The following is a 14593-nucleotide window of genomic DNA, read 5'->3' as shown; positions in this document are numbered from 1 at the left end:
AACACACACTCCAGTGCCTGATCAACCCTGGCAGGGCCTCCTTGGATGAGGGTGTCTAGTGATAATGGCCGAAACACCCGATGAATCCAAGGTCCACTACTGACGATGTGTCCCAAACTGGCGAAGTGTCTGGGCTGCCTTTCCTCATAACAGCCATCCTTCAAGATTTTCTCCATTTAAAGCAATGCATTATCAGGGACTGTAACATCTGGTCCTTATTGCTGAATCTCCACACCTTTAAGAATTGTTCAATGTTACCAAGCTCCCATAAATCACAAGGGCATATAATAGAATTAAATAGGTATGAATTCAGTTGATGGTTAAGCAAGAAAGTATTCAGAGCACCTCACTTGTTCCACATTTTGCAATGTTACAGCCTTATTCCAAATTGTATTAAATTCATTTTCACTTCAAAATTCTACACACCCATAATGCTCGTAATATCCAGTTAAAATTCTTGCAAATTTATTAAACATATCTGTGGCGGAGGTGTGGTCCCTAGCTCAGCTGCAGTGGACGAGTGGTACAGTGAGCTTAACGGGGCGGTGCCTGGGAAACAGGTGAGAACACAGCTGGTGGCGTTTGGACTGATGATGGTCTTTTTTCCCCTTTTTAGTGAGGCGGGAGACGAGAAAGGGGGTTGTTGGAAAAGCTGAGACCAGCGCTGACTAGACTGTGGGTTGTTGCATAAAGAACCCTAAATAAACGTGACATCTGTGAGCATAAACAGTGTGTGTGTGGAGTGAATTCTACAATATCAAACAAAAGCCATTTTCGGATCTCTACAGAGATGTTCAGGTTCAATCAGGTTCTGGGAAGAGGGTGATCTTCCCTTACATTCCTATAGAACTGGACGATTTTTTGCAATCACACTTGCTGCCCCCTTGTTGCCTTTAAAAAGACTACAAGTTTCAGGCACTTCTGTGTTGAATTTACTTTTAAGACCTGGAAGTCGCTACCATCTGCGGCTGTGTCAGGCTTACAGGGTCACAGACTACTTACCATATTCTATGAAATTAATGGGGAAATATGTGTAAGGAGTATATGCTTTATAGTCCAGCATGACGAGAAAGTACAGTCATCTCTTTTACATATAACAAGGATAATCAGTGAACATAAGTGGAGATCTTCATGTTAAAAAAAACTAAATTAAGTAATAATATTTTCCTAGTTTCATGCTGTATGATTTTATTTGTGAAGAAAAGCTATCGAGAACAGTAGGCAAACAAAATATGTGAGCTAGCTTAATGTTGAACAGCTAGCTTAATGGGATGAAAAGCGGTCCAAGTCAGGTGGTATTGCTCATGATCCCTTACTGTACCTTAAAGGTGCACAGGGATATATACCAAATGGTAAATTTTTATTTTTTCTTCCAGCATAACAACATCAGCACCAATGGTAGGGGAATGGGATAGAAAATTTCAGAATGCTCTTGATTAATACCATCACTTGTGGTAATCTCCAAATGCTTACTGTGTCAGTAATCAAATTCTATAAACAAACAGTAGGCGCCGTGGTGGGGAAATATCCATTGTGTTCTGTAACAAGCAGAATGTCCCCATGTACTGCTGCGTGTGTTTTCACTTTGAACACTGATGTGAGTGAATGCATTGACATGAGTGACGCAAGTGAGTTATGAGTAGTGCCTCGAGAACATGCTGTAATGTTTATGGACGAGGTTCTTGGAACGAACACAAAGAAGCAAAGGAGTGGTGTGGCAAAGGGCAACAGAGTCCTGAAAGAATGGAAAGCTTTATCCTTTTTAGCACTAATCATAGAAAGAGTTTGGCTTCCATTGACTGTTTAATTGCAAGTAGTCTGTGGTAAGTTCCTTCACATATTCATATAAGTAATTTCCAATGACCAAAACATACATGTGTGGTCCGTTTATACCCACCCATTCCTACCACATTGGTATCACTCTGACCCCCTGCTTTCACTGAAAGATATAAATCTATGCTCACGGTTGACAAACATTCAAATGCGTCATCAGCTAAATTCTCCCCTCAGTGCATCATTTCAAACTCACCAGCCCTGTTAGCTCTGCACACACACATTCTGCTGTGGTGAACACCACTAAACACACATTTCTGCAAGCAGATCCACAGTTAGCCTGTTCTGTCTCCATCCTTGTCTGTGTTTGTCTCTGTCTCCCACTGTGTGTCAGCACTTTTGCTAATCCTCCTCCTCCCTGGCTTTTTTATTTCTGTTGTGACACAATAGCAGCTAATCCTTCATAAAATCACTTAGTTGTCTTCTCCAGACTGCACTGATACACATACTTTGGGCTGCTCCCGTCTGATAGTTGCCCCAGCATCAGACCACATGATAGTTATTTTTTAAGCCATGTTCACTGTGTGAACTTCACTGCTCACTGTGTGAGAATAAAGTGCCAAACTGTGACATCAACACAGTCTCGTCAGTGTTCATACTGGTGCTTAAGGGCTCACTGGATCTATGTAGTCTTTTCCAGCACAATAGGTGTTACCACTCAGCTAAAACCTTCTTGGTACAAGAGTAGATGTATTCTATACAGCAAGCTGGCAACCTGTTGGCCGTTAACCCCCTGAGGTCTATTTCATCATCAGTAGTGACTCTAACAAATGCTAACTCTAATTCTTTGCTTTGGAAGAAACCAAAGAAGAAAAAGATATCAATAAAACAGTAGATTAAAATACATTATAATAAATTAAAATTTGTGCTGTCAATAGATTAAAAAATGACTAATTAATCTCACAATTTTCTGTAATTAATCACAATTAATTGCAATTACTTGATCAATAGCCTGGCTGCAATTACACTTTTTCAACTTTATATTTAAGCTTGTAAGAGACATTTATGCAGTATAATGAAGTAAATGGAGAATAAACACAAAGAATGTATGCTTAAATTCAAAGAGAATTTGAATAGTTTTCTTCAATCTTTTAGCACAGGTTCTCTCCTGTAAAATGTAACTTTTTAAAAAACCTATATACTAATAGGTAAGTATACTCTAATACATAATATATATTAGTGCTTTCAAACAATTACAGTTTTTAATCAGATTCATCAGAGGGTTACGGTGGATTAATTTTGATTAATCACAATTAAATATCATTCATTTTTAATCTATATTAATCACATTTCATTTTGCTTTAGCAAACAGACTCGGAAAAAAAGGGGAAAATCTACACACTTAACATATTTATTGAACATCTTGAACATTCATGTTAACAAAAAACTCTAAACATTTATCCACTCTCTCTGTCACTCTTGGGGAGGCACTTCAAGTCCTTGAAACGAGAAACCAAAGCTATGTAAAGCATGTGTTCTCAATGATATTATTATGTCTGCAGTTTGTTGCAATCCACTTGGCATTGTGTCAGTCAATATGTCCGAGGTAGACTCACTGAGTCACCGATGCTCTGTAAGTGGTTTAAACCACTCACGGAGCATTGAAAGAAGAAGAAAATTCCTTCTTGAACAATGTGCATAATACTTTATGTCGGTCGACTGTTCCGTCTTGTTATTTTTTTTAATACTCAAATTTCCCATCAAGAGGGTGTCATGAATCGCTGTGCGGCAGGCAGGAGTTGGACCCAAAATGCAGGACTCACAGACTCAGGGGATGAACTCAAAATCACAGCTTTATTTGTTGGCAGGGAAAAAACATACAAACTAAACTAATCTAAACTGGAAACAACAAACTAAAACACACAGAGAGATCCACACAGCATGAGGGACGACACGACACAGACTCAGAGAAACACAGGGTTTAAATACACTGGGAAGTAACGAGGGGAATGAGACACAGAAGGAGGGCACAGCTGGGAGAAATCAGGACTGACGAGACAAGCAAAGCAGGACACATTCACATAAGACACGGACCTTCAAAGTAAAACAGGAAGTATGACACAGAGACGCAAACTAGACTAGGGGAGACAGAGCAACTAAGAAACACAGACAACACCAACAACAAAGAGACACAGAGGGCAGCTACTAAATACTCAGAGAACTAAACAGAATACACGAAAACCAAACTAAGACACTACATTAAAGAATAAGCTGGGACAACAAAGAGAACTAAGAACATAATACAAAAAACTCAGAGGCACAAGAAACTCAAAACACTGGGTCACTGACCCAGGACCGTGACAGAGGGTCAATATGTGTTTATCATCTTCCAAATTGAGTTGATTGGTTCAGCTGCCCGTCACTACCAGATCAACTGCCCATTTGCGCATGTGCAAAGGTAACTCTACTTGGACAAACTGCCCGAAATGCATTGACAGAAACATTTCAGGGATTGTGAGTCATTCTGCACTCCAGATGTGTTAATAGCATAAAATGTTTTGTATCACATTGTCGCGTGATGACTGCTTAATCTGCGTTAAGGCATTAATTTTGACAGCACTGATTAAAATACAAAAACCAACAAATAAAAACAAAACAAAAAACAAATAAACAAGATTTGACAGCACTGGAATATTTCTAACATTTTGAGTTATTTTCCAGTGTTAGAAAATCAGCACTGCTCAGTGTTAGTCTTTGTTAATCTTCAAAACTGACTAGGTTACTTTTAAACATATAACACTGTCAAAAGTGTTAATTTAACACTCAACAGTGTTGTATTTAACACTCAGAGGAGTGGACCCATATAGACACTCTCTAGTGTTAATTTAACACTGGAGATTTTGCTGTGTACTGAACCCTGGGGCACACCAGCAGAAACAGGATAGAAACTTGAAGAGTGTGATTTAAATTGGATAAACTGAGTGAGGTCTGAGAGACATGATGTGAACCAGGCAAGGAGGGTATGACTAATGCCAATGGATGCTTATCTGCTCAGGAGGATATTATGAGAAACGGTGTCAAATGCCGCACTAAGATCGAGAAGGATGAGAATGGTTAAAAGACCAGAATCAGCTGCCATCAGAAGGTCATTAGTAATCCTTAACAAAGCCGTTTCTGTACTATGATTGGGGCAGAAACTAGGATGATATTGTTTGTAGAGATTATGGTCATTGAGGTATGAGTGAAGCTGGGAGGCAACAACTTTCTCAAGGATTTTTAAAATAAAGGGCAGGTTTAGAATAGAATATAATAGAATAGAATAATCCTTTAATTGTCCCACAAGGGGAAATTTGGTTGTAACAGCAGCCAAAAAGACACATATACAAACAAACAGTACACAGGACACGGAACAGAAACATACACAATTTTTCTTACATATTTACATTAAGGACAGTGGTCACTATAAACAGAATACTGTACAGTTATTAAATTAAATAAAAATAACTACAGATAAGAGGCAAACCAGGTTGTAGTGCGAATCGGTTAATTAACTTATTGCAGTTACAGCGCAGATGTAAACATCTATGTTTGTTGGGAGCAGTTCTGATTGTAAGAGCAGGTTTGATATAGGGTGAAGATTATCAAAATTATTGGGATCTGCACCAGGCTTTTTGAGAATTGGAATGACACAAGCAGGATGAAGGAACAATTCCAGTGTTAAGGGAAGAGTGGATAATACTAGTTATGAGAGGAGCCAATGAGGGAAGACAAGCTTCAGCTAACACAGTGGGAAGAGGGTCAAACTGACAAGTGGATGATTTAGATTTTTGAATAAGATTTGATACATCAACTATGGAGGGAAGAGTAAAACTTGAAAATGACTGACAGTAAGACAGTGAGGAAAACAGAAAGTCTACTTCACAGTTAGAAGCTCCCACAGAGTTAAGGTGTTGGTGGATATCAGTGATTTTATGAGTGAAAAAAAGATATAATAGAGTTGCAAAAGTCAGCAGAGTCCATATGAGAGGGGAATGAGCCAGGAGGTTTTGTAATTTTACTTAACAATGAAAAGAGAGACCTGGAGTTACCTTCACTAGAACTGAATAAACCAGAATAGTATTCGGATTTGGCTGAAGCAATGCAGTCCTTATAAAACAAGATATGATCGTTATACATTTCTTTGTGTAGGGTAAGTCCGGTTTTCTTGAACAGACGTTCCAGTTGGTGTCCTTTAGCTTTGAGATGGCGCAGGTTAAGAGTAAACCATGGTGCTGAACGGGAAAATGAGCCAGTTCGGTGTTTAAGTGGAGCAAATATGTTAAGAAGGTTATGGAGGTTGACATTATAGTATGAAAAAAGTTCACCAGGGGATAAGAAGCTGTGAATGAATGGAATGTCATAAATAGCAGATGAAAGATCTCCAGGGTTAATACTACTAATTTTCCTAAATGTGATGTCACAGGGAGTATAGCTTTTGGAGGCTGTTGTATTTACAATAAAAGAAATAAACATGATCAGATTGGGGAAACAAATTGGCTTTACAGTGATATTACTTAGACTTCACATGAGTAAGAGGTTAATGTTATAGCTTCCCTAAAAATCTTATGATTGGTTGTTTTGAAGTAAATAAGTGTAAAAGACTGCAACTGGTTGTTTAAAAGTATAAAATGGTAAAGCCATGTATGGTCTGTAGCATTTTCTGATAACATCACTCTGGCATGACTCAGCTTGGGCCTGTGTAAATGTGTAACCCTAGACATGTGTGGGTTATTCCCCTAAACCCGCTGAGCTGAGGTTCCCAGCAGCAGTGAGAGGGAAGCCTTGGGGAAGAAAAAAGAACAAAGTTCCCCATGATACATCAGTTAAATTCTTAGCTGTGGAAATGAATGCACACCATTTGACACTAAAGTTGTGACAAACATGATGAGTCAGTGTAGTGACTAAGTGATATTAGCGATACCAGATGGAGGTATGAGTGTATCCATGTAAGCTGACTCATATTAAGGTCATGTCTTTTCTGTCTGGTGAGGGATGTTGAGTACCAAAAAAGGCAATGATAAACCAGAGAATGTTCACAGACTTACTATAATGTATTAATAAATTAATGAATAAGTATAATATGATTTCTCTATTTAGTTCTAATTTGTGACTCTGTAAAAAACCTAATATTAAAGTATATGTAGTATTTTAGGCATAGGAGTTGTGTCATTGTTTGACTGAGAGGGCCTGGACCTTCTGTGCTTCTCCCAAGTCTTGTTATCACGGGACAAGTAATCATTTTAACTGACACACATAAAAATGTATGTTTTTTTCTTCTAAAATTTTTTGCTTAATTCCAAAGCAGGTTTAAGTTTAGGTTTTAGGGCTAGGGTTGGGACCATCACTGATGACAATTTAGACCTCAGATGGTTAACCTCCTACTATCCACAACGTCGCTGGCAACCTGTTGGTTTTGGTTTTGTTAGAGCCACATGCTCAAGAGGCAAATTTTCATAAACTACATGTTAGCTGTCATACATTTTTGCATTGAAGTTTTCATATTAAATTGGAATGCTTCAGTCAGGGCAAAATTTTATAAAAAAGCCATGGACAGCATAAAAAATAGTAGATGGTAAAGGAAATAAGTACCATAACAGGATATTAGTTAAATGGACTGGTTCTTAAATAGCGCTTTTCTACTTTGTCTGAGCACTCAAAGCGCTTTAGACAACTAATTCATTCACCCAATCACACAAGCACTTCTTCTAAGCTCTTAAGTGCTAAGTATCTTACATTTATACACATTCACACTCGGATGGATGCATCGGAGAGCAACATGGGGCGACCGTGGCTCAGGGGGTTGGGAAGCGCATCTGTAACCGGAAGGTTGCCGGCTCGATCCCCGGGCTCTCTGTCCTGGTCGTTGTGTCCTTGGGCAAGACACTTTACCCTACCGCCTACTGGTGTTCACCAGAGGGGCCAATGGCGCGATATGGCTTCTGTCAGTCTGCCCCAGGTCAGCTGTGGCTACAACTGTAGCTTGCCTCCACCAGTGTGTGAATGTGAGAGTGAATGAATAGTGGCATTGTAAAGCGCTTTGGGTGCCTTGAAAAGCGCTATATAAATCCAATCCATTATTATTAGTATCTTGCCCAAGAATTATTTGGCATTTTGCACAGACTAGAGCAGTCTGGGATCAAAGCACCGACCTTCTGGGTAGTGGTTGACCTGCTCCGCCACCTGAGCTACAGCCTTAATGTGGGTGGTTCTTGTAAAATTAAGTTACTTCATACTCCATTTTTCAGTGGACAGTACTGACAAAACCGCCTAATGTGTGAAACTGACATTGTGGATCCCAGTCTTAAGAATTCAGATAGTGTTTTGTTTTTGCTTTAAACACTTACTGCAGTATAATGAATGCAGCATCATTCAGGGGTTGACAATCTGTCCTGCATAAATTTCTACACCAGAACATTTTTCAAAACATTTTTAGTCTTTCGCCTAATAGCTGCCTTCTCTTTTCCCCTCAGCTCTTATGTACAGTTGTGGTTGATATCTCAGCTCGGGTTTTGACCACATCCAGCACAGATGACCAGCCCATTCTTTCTCAACGGCACTATCAGCACACCGACCAAGACACGGGCACCCAGCTGGTCTGTGATAAGTGCCCGGCTGGCACCTATGTCTCCATCCACTGCTCTCCAACATCTGTGAGGGAATGCAGCCCCTGTCCCAAAGGCACCTTCACACGGGGAGAGAATGGAGTTCAGCAATGCCATCGTTGCAGGAGTCCTTGCCCAGCTGGCTTTATCGAGAAAACACCTTGCACAGCCACCCAGGATCGAATCTGCACATGCCCACCCAATACATTCCTGTCAGGGGATGGTGGTGCTGTGTGTAAGCCCCACTCCTTGTGCCCCCCAGGCAAGAGGGTGAAAAAGCAGGGCAGTGAGAAAAAGGACGTGGTCTGTAAGCAGTGCTCTGAGGGAACTTTTTCAGATGTGAAATCAAGTGCAACACAGTGCAGAAATCACACAGACTGCCAGGTTCAGGGGCTGGTGCTGCTCTCACCAGGGACTAGAGAGAAAGATAATATCTGTGGACCCCTTTCTACAGCTCCATCCTCTGCCTCCACCACCGCTTCAGGTGGCTCAGGACTTGTACAGGAACCCATTATTTCTTCAATCTTTCCAGCACCCCTGGCTGGACCTGCACAAAAAGGTGAGGGATGGGAATTCTGTTTAATAATCTTCTATTTGAATTTATATAGTTTTCAGCTTTAACTGTTTTTTATTTTAATGTTTCTTTACATTTATAAAAGTTGACCTAATAAAAGTTGCATTTTTCAAACATTTTCCATGTGAAAGATATGTTATGGGTTTCAAACGAAATTTCAAAGGTGGCATTTATTGTCTCCTCCATTATTGCCTTGCCTAAAGGCCTCTTTTATGCTTGCTTACATTATCAACAGCAAACAATATTAGCTACCAATAGCTAAAAAAGTGCTAATCATAATAATAATAATCCTGTTAATAAAACAATAACAATAAACAGCTGGCTTGCAAGGTTCCACACACTAAATGTGACACAGTAAGCAAGGCAGAATTAGGCAGCAAGCAGCTACATTGAAAGGCTAGCAAGTTATTTGAGTTAGAAGGTAAGCTAAGATTAACCGTCAGTCAGAATAAAAAGTCTCTTTTTGGGGGGGAAATTATTATAATAATAAAATAATAATAATAATTGCTATTAAAGTTAGAATATGAAAACAAATAAGTTTATTTGTACAGTGCCTTAAAAAGCACACAAAGTGGTTTACAGTACCTTCATTTGGCTTTCTTCTGGCTTAGGTAAGGTACTGCTCGTTTCCTTACTAATGTAGTGGGAGCATGTAGGGTGCACATATAAATTAAAGCATAAAGTAAAAGTGCTTATTCTTCTTTATGAATTATTGCTTAGAAATTCCCAAAGGGAAGGACATCTGTAGGCATGGAAAAAAAACTAGCTTTAGTTCCCTTTCCCAGTAATGGTACTGTTTGTGAAGATTAGGACTTACGGGAATTTCTCTCTTTTTTCCTCAGCAGACTTAGAAAGCAAGTAGAGTAACTGCAAGTAGAAAGCAAGAAATCTGCTCCCTTCTTTTTTTGTTTCTCCTCTATGTACAAGACCAGTTCTCAATATGTCTTAAACTGCTTCTACATCAGCTGTGATTCATTCAGTACGTCAGTCATTTCTCAGAACCAACCATCCAAAGTCAGTATACTCCTCCCCTGGGTCAGCCCTAACACATCTATAATACTGTCACTGCTGTTTGTGTTGGCATGGGATCGATGGCTTCACAGTCAGTTAATCTGACCTGATCTGTGCTGCAGTAGTGGGGCCGTTACATACTTGCGGTTGTTCATTTTCACCTGTCTCTTATTGTCAGTAGAAGTAAAAGGCATTCTGGGAAGAAAAGGATTGGCAACTGAATTGTAGTGGGTGTGTGTACTAAAACATCATAGCACAGTGCTAACAGAAGTGATAAAGTACTACATCAACTAGCTATATGAGGTGTATAACAAGTTAGTGTAGAGGGTTTAATCTCCTAGCAACCAAATATATTGAAGCAACTCTTAAATCCATATATGGAGACATGAAAAGATTATAGAGGTCTTGGAAAACAATGATCTAAGACTTACAGAGGCAGATAGTGATATGATTCAGGATGTAGGAGCTACATAAAAGATTTAAAAAAATTGAATCTGTTGCTCACTGCCAAATATATATTTCTCATTTAGAAATTATTTGCTGATCAAACATTATAAAGCCCATAAATAGTTATTTTGAGCCCGAATGAACATTTGGGCTCAAAAAAACTATTGATTGACAGCTACCTAACATCATCTAAATGCTCTTTTTCATCTTCATGAATATTCAGATTGTAATAACAATTTTAAAAAGGTGTACACGGCCCACTCAGTGATGAATAATAATAAACAGCTGGAAAGTCAATAAAGCGTGTTTGTGCCAACTCATAGACATTCTGTTGTAATGAAAGTTAAAAGCCACCACCTAGTTTTTTTTCACCAACACTTTACCATTACGTAGCTTTAGTTAGTGTACGACGCTCACGCCATGTTATAATGGTGCAGTGTGTTAGTGCCAGCCAAAATATCACACTGATTTCGAGGATTTGTCTTGCATAAACAGAAGCCAGTTGCTTCTGTGAGCAGCAGGGTGGTACTGGCTGACACACTGATAATCAATAGTGGTAAATAATGCACTGATATTGATTGATCATTGGTTTGTTCCAGTGTCCACACAGCACTGCTCCACTTTTATGTCAAACACATTGCTAATTGTTCTACCATTTCAACAGACTGGAAGCCGTTTTTAAGTTGTTCTGTCTGACTAGTTCCCTCTCTTTTTTTTGATTTAGCACTGTTCCTCCACCCAGGCTGATTACAATGTCCCTCACTCCTTAATTAATGAACAGACTGTGGAATGAGCAATTTAGAGCTCATCTGCTTTGAGATAACAAGATGGAGCACAGCTTTATTTGCAAAGCAGAAGGAGGAGAAGGATATTAGGGGAAAGTTTGTAGTTACGTTTTGACGGATGATTTACCTCTTGAGGGATGCAAACATACTGTACAATTCAATTCAATTTCAATTCAATTTTATTTATATAGCGCCAAATCACAACAAAAGTCGCCTCAAGGCGCTTCATAGATACAGAGAAAAACCCAACAATCATATGACCCCCTATGAGCAAGCACTTTAGCGACAGTGGGAAGGAAAAACTCCCTTTTAACAGGAAGAAACCTCCGGCAGAACCAGGCTCAGGGAGGGGCGGCCATCTGCTGCGACCGGTTGGGGTGAGAGAAGGAAGACAGGATAAAAGACATGCTGTGGAAGAGAGACAGAGGTTAATAACAGATATGATTCAATGCAGAGAGGTCTATTAATACATAGTAAGTGAGAAAGGTGACTGGAAAGGAAAAACTCAATGCATCTTGGGAATCCCTACGGCAGCCTACGTCTATTGCAGCATAACTAAGGGAGGATTCAGGGTCACCTGGTCCAGCCCTAACTATATGCTTTAGCAAAAAGGAAAGTTTTAAGCCTAATCTTAAAAGTAGAGATAGTTTCTGTCTCCCGAATCCAAACTGGAAGCTGGTTCCACAGAAGAGGGGCCTGAAAACTGAAGGCTCTGCCTCCCATTCTACTTTTAAATACTCTAGGAACAACAAGTAGGCCTGCAGAGCGAGAGCGAAGTGCTCTAATAGGGTGATATGGTACTACAAGGTCATTAAGATAAGATGGGGCCTGATTATTTAAGACCTTGTATGTGAGGAGCAGGATTTTGAATTCAATTCTGGATTTAACAGGAAGCCAATGAAGGGAAGCCAAAACAGGAGAAATATGCTCTCTCCTTCTAGTCCCTGTCAGTACTCTTGCTGCAGCATTTTGGATTAGCTGAAGGCTTTTCAGTGAGTTTTTTGGACATCCTAATAATAATGAATTACAGTAGTCCAGCCTGGAAGTAATAAATGCATGAACTAGTTTTTCAGCGTCACTCTGAGACAGGATATTTCTAATTTTAGAGATGTTGCGCAAATGGAAGAAAGCAGTCTTACATATTTGTTTAATATGTGCGTTGAAGGACATGTCCTGGTCAAAAATGACTCCAAGGTTCCTCACAGCGTTACTGGAGGCCAAGGTAATGCCATCCAGAGTATGAATCTGGTTAGATACCATATTTCTAAGATTTTCAGGGCCGAGTACAATAACCTCATTTTTATCTGAATTAAGAAGCAGAAAGTTAGCGGCCATCCAGGTCTTTATGTCTTTAAGACATTCCTGCAGTTTAACTAATTGGTGTGTGTTATCTGGCTTCATGGACAGATAGAGCTGGGTGTCATCTGCATAGCAGTGAAAATGTATGCTATGTCTTCTAATGATGCTGCCTAAGGGAAGCATGTATAATGTAAACAGAATTGGTCCTAGCACTGAACCCTGTGGAACTCCATAATTAACCTCAGTGTGTGAAGAGGACTCTCCATTTACATGCACAAATTGGAGTCTATTAGATAGATATGATACAAACCACTGCAGTGCAGTACCTGTAATACCTACAGCATGTTCTAATCGCTCTAATAGGATATTAGTCACCCAAGTCAGTTGTGTTCCCACTAAGTACGACTGAAACAATATTCAGCACCTCATCATCACTTCTGTGCAGTCCCTTTGGAAAGCTGTGCCTTTTCAGGCTTCTGTCTTGGATATTATTATTTCATTTTCTTCACTTGAAACCCACTCCTGCACCTAATGTAAGAACAAAATTAAGAATTTTCTGTTTGTGCACCAAGCTATGCTAATTGCAGATGCTCAGATTAAGCTCTCTGGTCATTTTTTGTGTGTGTTGTGTACAGCTTCTCATTGTTCTCCCCAAATGTGGGCATATGTATTAGAGATGGACCGATCCGATATTACGTATCGGTCTGATACTGACCTAAATTACTGGATCGGATATCGGAGAGAAATAAAAAATGTAATCCGATCCATTAAATATCAAAAAAGCACCTCACAAAACTTGCCACACGGCGTAACTCGGCTCATAACCGTAGCACGGAGCAGTGTGCTCACGTGATAGAGCGGCTGTGTGTATTTGTAGCCTCAAACCAGCATTTCATCTCTGATGAAGTTATCCCAGAGAGAAGTAAAGCAAGTGTGTAAGTTCATCTCTGAATGTTTGTAAAGCATTCCCACGTTAAGCTTAACAACCGATATATGGAGCGACTGCCTCTTCTTGCTGCTACTTCAATCGTGAAACTGCTTAATGATCAGCTGATCTGCTTTTCTGTCGCGAGTCCGTCTCTCTTGTTTGTTTGTGGCCCACTTTGCACCAGAAAGAGGAAACCAGCGGCTGAACAACAGCAGCACGTTTAACCTTGATAAGCTGTTGTTAGAATTTATTTAATATTACTTTCTAGACCAGGATCCTTTTCTACGCAGCTGATGGCTGGTAACTGTGCAGGGGCGGATCTAGCAAAGTTTAGCCAGGGGGGCCGATAGGGCATGAACAGGGAAAAGGGGACACAAAGACATGCTTTTCTTTCTTATTCTCATTTAAAATGTCTAGCTTTTAATAAATAATTATCTGAATCTTACACCCAAAGTTTTAATCTTATGTAAAATATATAGAAGTCCATTACTGTATATAGTAACTGTTAAGTCTAATATACCCTAGTAAGCTATACTACTTTTTCCTTTGGGAAGGTACCATCTGTGCAGTCTGCAATTCTGTTGAAGAAAGATGTTGAATCTATTTAATTATTCTTGAAATATAATTGATTTCTGTGCATTTTTTTTCCACACTGCATCAAATTAAAGTTGATTACGTCGATTAAGCATCATAAGGTGGAGGGTGGGGGGTGGTTCCCTATTTTTTTTTGCTGGGAGTTTGCAACCCTATTAGTTAGGTTGCTTAATATTTCTGCTAAGTACTCTGTAAAATACCAGAATAGGAAGGATGGAGTAGGTTTAAGTTTATTAGATTGATCAGTATCGCTGAACTATGAAATATTTTGGGTGCAGTGTATTTTTTACATACAGGTATAACAGAATAGCTTTAGTGTTGTTGTTTATTTAAACTTGAGTATGAACTTATACAAAATGCAGCAATATATTAAAAAAACAGTTTTATTGATTAAAAAAACACACTATATCGGATTCATATCGGTATCGGCCGATATCCAAATTTATGATATCGGTATCGGACATAAAAAAGTGGTATCGTGCCATCTCTAATATGTATATAGATTTTGACATCTGTCAGTCATTTACACTGGTTTGCAATT

At 39.4% G+C, this 14593-nt stretch overlaps 1 protein-coding gene across 2 annotated transcripts in view; it reads left to right on the top strand.

The window, feature by feature from the left end:
- Window positions 1-14593, top strand: part of tnfrsf21 (tumor necrosis factor receptor superfamily, member 21) — a 134006-nt gene that overhangs the window by 8515 nt on the left and 110898 nt on the right. For both annotated transcript variants that reach the window (XM_084952157.1, XM_084952158.1), the window contains exon 2: window positions 8283-8973. In XM_084952157.1, coding sequence (XP_084808283.1) covers window positions 8283-8973 — 691 coding nt within the window. The remainder of the gene's footprint in view (window positions 1-8282; window positions 8974-14593) is intronic.

The sequence above is a fragment of the Perissodus microlepis genome, chromosome 15 (genome assembly GCF_051167445.1).
Source record: "Perissodus microlepis isolate ML-2025 ecotype Zambia chromosome 15, ASM5116744v1, whole genome shotgun sequence".
Lineage (NCBI taxonomy): Eukaryota > Metazoa > Chordata > Actinopteri > Cichliformes > Cichlidae > Perissodus > Perissodus microlepis.
Note: the sequence above shows the minus strand (reverse complement) of the source record. Positions and strands in the feature narration are given on the sequence as shown.